The following is an 11,368-nucleotide window of genomic DNA, read 5'->3' as shown; positions in this document are numbered from 1 at the left end:
ATTAATAGGATTTTCACTCAGGCGGAGAGGGGAATCTGTTCCGTTTCTTAGATCTTGGTTCATTAATGATGTGCTTATAATGTCGTATGCAGTCGCTGGTTCAAAGCCAGTTTACTGTGCAATGGTTAAAAGTCCCCAGCGTGAATTTTCCTGCATCTTTTCTGCATTTTGCATATGATTCTCTGTCGAATGTTATACAGCGGAACCAAACAGGAATTATTCATATCTATCAAACTGCGTCCACGATGAGGACTTTCACAGGACTTATGTCCTGTGAAAAGAGAGGAAAATATATAGTTTTTCAAAGAAATTGCATATGGAGATGGAGCAAAAACGACTAGTGCTTAGGCAATCATGTCTTACAAAGTGGGACTTTTATAATATAATGGCTACTTATGTTGCTGCTTCATTGGCTGTTAATAACCCCCTTGTCAGAGTTTGGGCTATCTGAGCTTGTGTGATGTCTGTTTGTATTTGCCGTATTTATCATGATATCTGTGTATGCTAAATATGTTAATTTAGGCAGGGGGCATGGACATGGCCTTTTGTCATTAAATTAGGCATTTTCCAATGAAAAGAAAGGATTGGTTTAGGCTCTGGTGTCCCATGAAATGAATGATAACAGTGTTTATGCTGTTTGTTTAAATGATTGATGTCAGCTGAATCAGGTCAGAATTTTACGTGACTCTTTATCAGCAGAACGCACGCACGCACGCACAGACACACACGCGCACACACATTCATAGAGACACACACGAGACACACACGTACAGGTATACACTTTAATTTTTTGTGTCATGTTGTTAACCCCGAGGTTCTATTGAAAATCATCTTCACATAGCCTCCACGTTTTCTCTGCCTCATAGAAGACTTGATAGGCAAAAGCAGCATGTGGATGCACTGTTTTGGATGTCTTGCAATGAAGAAATTATTTAAGAGGAAAAGAGAGAAGGAAAGGTAGTTCCAAAATACAGGAATAGCACTGGTACACCGTCAAATCCTGAGTTTTAATTTAACTTTGAGATGGGTCAATTTTTTACATTCTCAGGTTTATATTAACCACATGAACTCTAATATAATTGAACCCGATCTACAGGCTCACAGTGGGTCATGACACGACGGGGTGTGATCTTCTAGATGGGCTATTTAGGGAAAAAAGGTGTAGACCTAGTATAGAGCCCTGGGGCACCCCGCTTAACAAAGTATAGGGTTGACGTTGTGAGCACTCAGGATTTTGCACTGTGTGAATGTCAGGGGGGGCGGGAGGGTTACAAAACCAGAAGAATGGTCACTCAAACAAAAAGGAAACATTTTCTGTTTACATTTACGTTCTTTCCTTTGGTATTTTTTCATATTTCTATACTAGTGCTAAATGGATTATTAAAACAATGTTGATGAATATTATTATGATTAAATTGTTATTATTCCTACCAAAGAGAAGAGGTTCTTGACAGGAGATGTGTTGACAGATGGTGTCCATGAAGCTCTTCACAGAGGTCACTCTGTTGCTCTTCTAACATATTCTTTGAGACACACATAAGGGATTTGGGGGCCATGACCAAGACCGCCATTGGTGCAAACAACACAGGTATCACCATTGGGCAGAACATATACAGTGTTAAATTTAGATGGGATTTTTTTCTGTCCTCGCGCAAAGCTATGGTTTAAGTATTGTAGCAACATGGAAAAGGAAGACAAAAATATTATTAATTTTCATTTTTCTAGCTCCTAAGCCACAAAAAGGATCAAAATATACGCCTTTATTTGCACCTGAGCACCTCCAACACAGTCATGTGACATTCCCTTCCTCTATTCGCACGTACTTTGGCGTGACGTCGCTGTAGCTAGAAGAATAATAGACCCACAAACTCCTTTTGGAATAATAATTAAAAACAAAAGCAATTCAGTCAAGTCCCGGGGTTGGCATGCTGTCTCCTCTGTGCTCTGCCAGTCGGACAGACAGCTGTAGGCAAGGGTTTGATTAGCTGGGGAGATCCATGCTTTTGATATCGCCCATCTGGTCATTAATTTTCATCACTGGTGGGGATACGTTTTATCCCTGCTTTTGGTCACTATGAATTAAATTCCTTTAGGGGAAATGTATACTGTCTGATATATATAAATAAGTGTGTGTGTGTGTATGTATGTACACACACATACAGAAATCTTTGTTCATTAAGAGTTGGCCCTGGTAACAGGGGTCTCCCCATCTCTCCCGATCTTTAGTAAACACAAAATATTATTATTTGAGGTCGGAATAAAATAAATATCCAATCAGGAAAGAGAACTCCACACCGATCATTTATCAGCTTCAGTGTTATAGTGTTCCAGTTCCATGTTTGTCTGCTCATTTCTTTGTTTCATCACTTCCAATTCCACTCGTTTATCCTGTACGAGTTCTCTTGCCTAATTTGATCCAAAATTGCTTTCTCGACCTGAAAACGTATTTTCTGTTTACTAAAGAGCTGGAGAGACGGGGAGAACCCTACTGAACAAACACTCCGTAGCAATGATTGCTATTGGAATATCAAGCTATTTAAAAACTTACACCCCCTTTAAGTACTTTCCAAACAATTTGGTGTTTAAGAGGCCATGACTCACCACAACATGTCTTAACATTGTTGAGAAAAACAGCATTACAATGCTAGGATGACCACATAGTATACACCAATGCTAGGATGACCACATAGTATAGACCAATGCTAGGATGACCACATAGTACTATAGACAATTACAAGTCACAATGTAGGCATGTAGCTTTTATCCAGTCAGTGGAACTTACAAGATGCAAGATCGGAGTAAGTGACATACATAAATACAGTGCAAAGAAAACAATTTAATACAATTACTTTGTATCACTTTGTGCTTTGATGTTTACCTGGCATGTTATAGACATCAAACCTAGCATCTGTCTAAACGACATACAGTACTATCTAAATAACATGGGCTACTTAGCATTTGCAGACAAGCAAACAATGTTTTCAAAATAACATACATACAGTAGCATATGAACAAGTAACCAACATACAGTACATCTGGATGTTATAATTAGCATATTGAAAATAGAAAACAAGAAGTGATACAATGTGGTGAAAGCTGGATATGTGCCTTTGATCCATTGAAGTATTTTGTATTTTTGCTTGCAGTTCTTTCTTTGTTTTTATTGTATTCTCTTATTGAGACAGTCGGAAAGGTAAGTTCAAGATACGTGGAGGCACAGTACACAGTAAAATCACAATTAAAAACAGTTAATTTATCCATTTGAACTCTCAGAGTGTACAAATGTGACCAAATGGTTACGTTTGTACACTCAAAGTTAATTTACTGTAACACAGAGCGGTTTACTTTGCACGAATGCAAAGCCTGCTTGGATGCTTTACTAGATAGAGTATGGTGTGTTTGTTGCCAAAGTGAGTGAGGCCGGACTGTATGTGGCAAGAAAGACTGCTGCAGAAACGCTTTCAAACGGAACTCTAATATTTGCATTGACAGTGACGTGACAGCACTTTAAAAAAAGGAAAAACAGAAGCAAAACTTCTTCAAACAAAAAAGAAGAGAAAAACGGAAGCATAAGGGGAAATGCGGTACAGCTGCTTTCAATGCAGCTTGGAACTAGTGGCAAAGTGACACTGTGGGAGCCACGGTGCCACCTATTTAGATGCACTGCACCGCGACAGCTTAGCTAACAACACTGCAGAGCTCAAGACCCTGATGCTAGACAGGAGGGTGTGGAGAGCAGCGATTCAGGAGTCCTGAGTTGGTGTTGGCTAGAATGCACTCCTGCATCGTATCATCGCAATGCAGCTTAAATGCACATGAACCATGACAATGAACCAGTTTAAATGTCATGTTCACAGTGGAAGGTCCCTTGCAAATAGTTTATTTTGTAGTTAATTCAACTTCTAGACAATAATGGGGAGGCATAGGAAAAAGGCACCGGTGTCTGGGACTCAATCCAGTTAAGCATCCATAGACAGATGTTTTCATGTCTTTCTTCAAGAATAATATCAAAATAAATGTATGGTACATTTTTGACTGATGCAAAAACATGTTTTTCATTACAGGCAATTCCAGCGTTGACAGGCTTAGCACCATGTAATAATTATTAATCCCACTGATGTAGATATGGAAGTTCGAAGTTCCCTTTATCTCCAACATGCCGGATGGCAAAAGGCCAGAGATTATGTTTGTGCTTCCCTGTCTCGCTCCCCACACTCCCAGTAGGTCAAGGAAGAACGTCTACCCTAATATTTTCAAATTGGCCTCATGGTGGTGCTATAACAGGCCGCTTCACATTTTGGCCTGCAACTCTTGAACCTTAGGTTGTACAGTAAAAAAAAAAAAGTATACTCCTTGGCTCATGATGCAACTCCCCACATGGGCCTCACCCATTTCCGCCTGACAAGATTGTATGTGTGTTCTGTGTGTGAAAAAAAAATGTTTTTCAAAACTCACACAAATTGGCACACCTTATTTTTGTACAGTAGTCATGTGATCAAGATGTACCGGTATCTGTCAAGATTTTTCATATTTAATTCTGACTGGCAACGATTGTATTTAAAATGTTGTGGGAGGAGCCTGTTTTGCATAAAATACCATGAATCATGAACACAGCGTCTGGTCAGCATGAAACTTTGCATGCACACTCCTAGTAGGCCAAGGAAGCACCGCCACCCCAATTATTTTTTTCTCTAATTGGCCTCATGTTGGTGCTATTCACCTGTTTCCTAGGCTTTCCACTTCCTGTGTGTTTTCCACTTCCTGTCGATTTCATCCAATGAAATCCAATGAAACTGGTCAGATGACTAATGATATCCAATGAAATCCGACAGGAAGTGGAAAACACACAGCCTAGGAAACAGGTGAATAAGTGGTCAGTGAACTTATAAAGTTTGCAGGCCCTGGGTAGCCAACTCTGCCTGGGAGAGACCTGTGCTCCAAGGAGCGCACTTTTCTTGTTACTACAGACTATAGACGGTGCAGTCTATGAATGTAGAGCTACTTCTTTATTGAAAGATATTTGTATGCTTTATTTCAGATATAGGTCAGTGTAGAAAGACAGGAAACCAAGGCCAGAGGGAAAGACACACAAGAGAAGGTGTAGGTTGGATTCAAACCCGAGTCCCTGCACTCACAAGAAGCATAATGGTCAGTACAATAACTGGCTGCAGCCACCAGATACCCCGTAAAGCTACTTCTTTATCACTTGACCGTACATCACCTCCTCTCGTTCAGGGTGCTGGCACCCCACCCTAACCTGGGAGTATGTTTCTTCATCATTTTGTGGGGTTTCGGGTTTGTGTTCGTCATCATCTGCATCAGCATCGATTCTGCGGCTGGCAAAGCAGGCCTTGGTGTCCATGTATACCAGATCCTACAGGGAGAGAGACAGACAGGGATAGGCAGACAGAGAGAAGGTGAGAGACAGGGAGAGTCAGAGAGAGAGGAGGAGAGGCAGCACAAAGAGAGGCAGAGTTGGAAAGATCAGTATTTAACTCATGACCTACAGTACTGTAATGTTTTATGATCACTCTATAAAAACAAGCACACCTCTTCTCTTAGAACCTTTGATGTCCTGGACACTTCCACCGTGGGGCGACCTGTACATGAGAGCAGCCACTTTTTAATAAAAATAAATGTGACTAAATGTTTTATAAATGTTGGAAATGGGCTGAAGAGGGACTTGTTAACTGTATGTGGAGAATATGCTTATGCTCACCGGCGCTGACATTCTGGCTGTGCCTGAGTGAGGGAATGAACATCATTATGATTAGTTCCTCTGCACATACAGTGTTATCAGGCTAAGAATAGACAGGGAAGCTCCTCTATAAGCATGGTTTTATAAGCTACCAATTTATGCACACTGGCTCAACTACAGCAAAGCTACTGTCAAAATAAATGTAGTTTACTTACTACTCTACAGCTGCCCTTTAGTAATGGTCACATGGTGATCTGCAATAACATGCAACTGAAAATAGCTCAGCTCAGCCAAGAATACTGCATATTTTAAGTAGAGTTCGGGTCAACTCAACTGGGAACCCATTTGAAGAAAAAAATGTAAATCTTGAATCACCTGTTTTGAGAGATTAGGATAAACGTACTTTTTATTCTCACAACTCGTAATATTATTCCCAATCCCTCAAAAACTTTAAATGTGAAATAACTGAGGATGCTTTATCTGAACCAAGTTACATTTCAAACTGAACTAAAAGTTAAGAGAGTCAATAGTTCACTTCCTCTCACATACTGATATTGTGTAACACAGTTTGTAACGCACACCAAACCACAAGTTAAATGTTTTATCACTGTTATCACTCTGTTTTTTTGTTTTGTTTAGTTTTTTCACTAATGCCCGGCACACCGTTTGGGAACCACATACTGTTCTAACCACTTGAACCCTAGCATGACTATGTTATAATAGGTGAACCTTCAGCAGCAGGCAAACATTTGCAGAAAATAGCAGATCTACAAGCTCACAATGCATCGCAAATAGATGTGTTATTTTTGGCAAAGACATTTGGAGTATAGGGGGAAAAGGAGTGGATCTAGTATAGACGCCTGGGGTACACCGGTGGTCAATGTAGTAAATAGGATTTAAGTGGTTAATACTCACAACACCTGTTTTAGGTGGGGAAATGTTATAACCCAACTTAACCCTGATACACACGAATTTAAAGCATACTATTGCACACACGCGCGAGCACACACAGACACACGTGCATGTGCACATACCTCATTCTGATGACGAGGTATGCTATGGCTGCCATAACTATCAGCAACAGTATGACAGCCATCACTATCCCAGTGACTTCGCCTGCCGGTAGCGGCGCCAACTCTGAGAAAAGAAACAACACAATGTTCTTCAAGCAGGACAAGAGAACTAGGAAAATGTACTGTAGATGAATAATTTCAATTTCATGGATCTTCAACGTTTTTCAGGCCAAGGACCCCTTGGTTGAGAGAGAGACGAGGCAGGGACCCCCACTACATATATTGTATAAAATTGTGTTTCATATCTATTTATTTTGTTATTTAGGTAAGTATTCCACAGGGTTTTTTTTTCCATGGGGTTGCCTCCAAGTGATGCTGCAGCTTTGATGACTTAATAGATTTGTTTAACAGCACTATTGTCAATGTTTTTGTTTACACATTATTTTTGCTATTAATAAATTATGTTGGCTTTATATTAATGTTCATTTTCAGATTTAAATGTTCTGGAAGAAATATTCCTATCACACAACAATTTGGCAGAACCCCCAGCCTAGGAATCTGGACCCACTGTTAAAGACCCATGTGATCAGAAACATCTCAAACATCTCACATCTCATTCATGATGCCACGAGAAACACTGCAACATCACACAGTGCATTCTCACATTGTTTCTCACAACGTAACTCTCATGACGCTGACTGCACCATTGGCACCAATAGCATGTTGATAATAATCATTTAGATTTTCTTGATAACACTGTTACCTGACCCTCATAATAATAACGGTATACTATTCATGTTGAACAGCCTCACCTTGAACAGTGAGCCTCACTGTTTGTTCCAAAATACCATTGGGAAAGGTTGTTAAAGTGCATGTAAACTCCCCTTTATCAGCCATTTTCACATCTTTTATTATCAAGGAGAAGTCGTCTTTGGAACTGTTTGCAAACACCACTCTCTCCTTCAGAGTACTGTTACGAACACTTGGTCCAAACTCGGGATTAAAAACGATAATTTCTTCTTTCTGTTCTCCGATTGACCACTGCATCTGAGTAACATTGATGGACCAGCATGGCAGTGTCACATCCTGGGCCAGGTATCCAATCACTTCTTTCTCGACTCTGACCCCCTGCGCCTCAGTGACTGTAAATAAAGACAAAAAAAAAAGAGTAATAAATCAAAGCTGCTTGTGGACAGTGTTATGCTTCATTATGATCTCTAGAAAATTGGGCCAACTGAGACCCACTCAGGGGCGGAAACAAGTATCAACCAGGGAATAAAAAACTATGGTGCTCATATTTTTAAATATAATAAAGTAGTGGAAGCACATCAATCAGCTGATTAGTCAGTCTATCAAATAAATACAAAGTAAAAGGCCCTCGCATGATAGTCTATGGGACCAGACCCCTATGGTCTGTTTAGCAAATGACAGTATTGTACTACATGGGCTTATGAAACTATCTCTTTTTTTTCCACTACTTATTTCCACTCCAACTGATGACCTTTTTTTTTTTTTTTAAGAGAAAAAAAGTATGACTAAGTCAGAGAAGTGGTCAATTATATCATCAACTTCATGTTGAAATGTGTTGTCCAGTAGGACATACCTGTATCTCACACTAAACAAAATAGCACTAAAAGTGGTTAATTGGCTCGTAATCATAAAGGAAACTCTTTTGGTGCTACTGTTTATAACTTCTATCTTAAAAGTGCTCTGAGGCCCGAAGAGCCTATGGACTTCTTCTGGTCCTGACAGCCGCAACGCACAACCTACACAGCCCTGGGTAGGCAACCTTGGCCTGGCAGAGATCTAACTGATATATTTAGAATTGTATTTACTGTATTTAAAAGACTTAAGAAGGCAGACAAAATGATTGCGCTTCCATTTCAGTATTGTCATTGCTCACTACAACAACAACAAAAACTTGAAATTCAAGGTTTGTTTGGAGTTTGTTGTTTTTGCCTTTTTGCTTTAACTATTTATATTTTTCAGGAAATAAAATAAGAAAGGTTTGTCTTACCTGTAGGCAGAATGATCAACGTCAAAAGCAAGAAAGAAAGTTTATAGCAGGTCCCCACTGCAAACATGTTTTGTGTAAATAAATCAGAAATATAAAAACATCTACTTAACAAGAACTGATTAACTACACATACTGTAGGCAATACGTCCCCAAAAGCCAGACACACTAACGGTAGACTCAAAAAAGAGAAGTCAAGCCTACCAGTGGAGAAGTAAACAGAATTTGTCCATTCTAAATTTATGTGTCAGACAAACTATTGTGTCAGATGTTCTCTATTTTAAAGTAGCCTACAACATACTGTATAGGCTACAACTGAATAGTTTTTTATCACCGAAGCTTATCACTTACCGGTACAACACTGACCTCATGTGGATCCCTTTCACTTTATTGGCTAATTAGTTTCACATACATTTTGCCTTGGTGTGTTGCTCACATAAAACGCAATATGAAAACAAAATGAAAAAATGAAAAAGTGAGAGGAATGGGTCTTTCTTATACATCTCTGCTGTCCGGCAGAAATCAGCTAACTCCAAAATGTTAATTTTTCAGGAAACAACCAAAACAAAACAAAAAGTGGAGTTAGGAGGTTTTGTTCATCATTGATAAGAACAGCTAAATGGACCTCAAAGCTCACAATGAGGTTAGAGTTCAAAAGGGGGTGGAGCCTGGAGTCAGCAAAACCAGCTAACTCCACCTCCCTTTGGTGGATTTAGTTGGTTTAGCAGAAAGTTTGAGGATCCAATGGAGTTAGCTGGTTTTGTCAGAAGCGCTTTTTAATACTTTTCATTGGTTCAATATTGTTTTAATCAACACACAGACGTAAAGGGTGTTCAATAGCACTTGTTGCTGGTTTCTGCCGGACAGCAACGACATGAAATATGTCAAAATACACAAATACATTTAAGTAATAATCGAATGATCAGTTTAGTGATATATCATGTACTGTAGGCCTATACATTTCTACATGTGTGTGTGGTATTTACAACTTCACTAAAGGTGAATGGTTTTTCCATATCTAAAGTTGTTTTTGACTGCGGTTTTCAGATTGTAGAGGGAGAGAAAACCGAGTGCACGATGCCCTTGTTTTTCTGTCAAGTCACTATATTTGACCCTGGGAAAATTGGATCATTCAAGGTTTTATATGATCCCTAGGGTCATACAAATAACACAATACATCCTTATATACTTTGGTTTAAATACAGGGGTTGAGATTTGGTTTCTTGTCTTGTGTCACACAACAAAGTGCGTATCTCTGCTTCTGACCATGCTATGTTCATACAATGTATGTCTATATTGGTTATTTAGGGTGTTCTTTCACACACAACCATCAAATATGACCTGTTCTCATTGTATATTGGGGGTACCCGCCTGACAACTTTTATTTTATTTTTTGTTTCTTTTTTTTCAAATTGTTTTAGAAAGTAATTTTTTTTAACTAAAGATCAAAAATGAAGAACAATGTGATAACGCATCAGCAGTACACAACAGTATACTGTATCAACGTCTCCGGCCTTTGGCCGTCCAGCCTGGCTGAGACAATGGCCGTATAAAGGCCGACTTCACCCATTTTCGACCTATCTTCATATAATTGGTCCTCACTAATGTTTATCGTAACATGCCACAATTTTTGTCGACTTACTCTGTGTCTCAGGGGAGGGCTGTGGACAGTTCAGAAACCCGCCTACCAGTGACATCATCGATGGGGAATCTAAGCTAATAGAAACCACAGGCTTTCTATACCAGGGGCCTGTTCCTCAAAAGGTGAATTAGAGCTAAAGCCTGGCTTTTCCACCTATCCTGGCTTAATTTAGCCAGGATTAGAGCTGAGTCGGTTCCTCAAAAGGTGAATTATCTTGAAGATTAGTTTAGCCAGTTCACCCTGGCTAAGTTTAGCCTTATCCGATTCCTCAAAAGAGAATTGAAGCAAGCCTAGCTTAGTTACCATGGCAATTTAGCTGTGAAGTTAGCCTGGTCAGGAGCAGGCTAACAGCCAAGCTTACTTAATCTAGTGCCTTGTTCTTCAAGTTTTTCCACAGTTAATTCAAAACATGTGTTTGTATATGGACTCATTTTAATGACCCTGCATTCAAATAAAATGAAATAAATACAATAAGATATAATTAATTACTGAAATAGTGTGTGACCATGAATCATAATCATAATTGTTTCACAATGACTCATGTGATATGTAATTGTCACTCTGTTATAGTTAACACTATAGTTAATCTTGTTGTTAGATGTTTGATAATATATTACATTTCTTTTTAAATATTATAAAAAATGTCTGACACATACATACACACACATATACCCGTAACTAATAATTTATATATATATATATATATATATATATATATATATATATAAATTATTAGTTAAGGGTTTAAAGGAGCCTCTTTGTAAGTCCATGAGGAGCATATTTTAATTTCTAGTCAATGGAGATATTATTTTTTATTTCTTGTCCACCTTTGGAGTTACATCATGATGGCAAGGTAACTACACAACCCAAACCTCTACCAAAGTGGTCTTGCAAATGTGGGGTTATTTATTGCGTGTCTCGTCCCGTCCCGTCCCCCCCGCTTATCCCGTCACGGCCCCCTGTCGCGGTCAACCCCCCCCCCCGTCCCGTCCCCCGTCCCG

General features: G+C 39.2%; 1 protein-coding gene across 2 annotated transcripts; it reads right to left on the bottom strand.

The window, feature by feature from the left end:
• Positions 1 to 4,713: 4,713 nt before the first annotated feature.
• Positions 4,714 to 8,866, bottom strand: LOC308083342 (uncharacterized protein). Of its 2 annotated transcripts, XM_080425635.1 has the most exons (6): positions 8,729 to 8,866; positions 7,524 to 7,853; positions 6,733 to 6,835; positions 5,720 to 5,742; positions 5,551 to 5,600; positions 4,714 to 5,374 (listed from the first exon to the last, which is right to left on the bottom strand). In XM_080425635.1, the coding sequence occupies exons 1-6, from the start codon at positions 8,793 to 8,795 to the stop codon at positions 5,192 to 5,194; spliced, it is 756 nt and encodes a 251-aa protein (XP_080281761.1). In that variant the 5' UTR covers positions 8,796 to 8,866; the 3' UTR covers positions 4,714 to 5,191. The 2 variants fall into 2 exon arrangements, with proteins under 2 accessions (XP_080281761.1, XP_080281762.1); XM_080425636.1 differs by lacking the exon at positions 5,720 to 5,742 and having other exon boundaries at positions 5,190 to 5,374; positions 5,551 to 5,619; positions 6,729 to 6,835.
• Between the last annotated feature and the right edge of the window lie 2,502 nt (positions 8,867 to 11,368).

Source organism: Gymnoscopelus braueri, assembly GCF_963280865.1.
Source record: "Gymnoscopelus braueri genome assembly, chromosome: 4".
NCBI lineage: Eukaryota > Metazoa > Chordata > Actinopteri > Myctophiformes > Myctophidae > Gymnoscopelus > Gymnoscopelus braueri.
Note: the sequence above shows the minus strand (reverse complement) of the source record. Positions and strands in the feature narration are given on the sequence as shown.

Excerpts from the sequence above, each read along its gene's own strand:
- LOC308083342 (XM_080425635.1), bottom strand. The coding sequence starts at position 8,795 with ATGTTTGCAGTGGGGACCTGCTATAAACTTTCTTTCTTGCTTTTGACG. Across the intron at positions 6,836-7,523 it reads AGTGAGGCTCACTGTTCAAG|AGTTGGCGCCGCTACCGGCA; the intron begins GTGAGGCTGTTC and ends TTCTTTTCTCAG. Across the intron at positions 5,375-5,550 it reads CAAAGGTTCTAAGAGAAGAG|GATCTGGTATACATGGACAC; the intron begins GTGTGCTTGTTT and ends CTCTCCCTGTAG.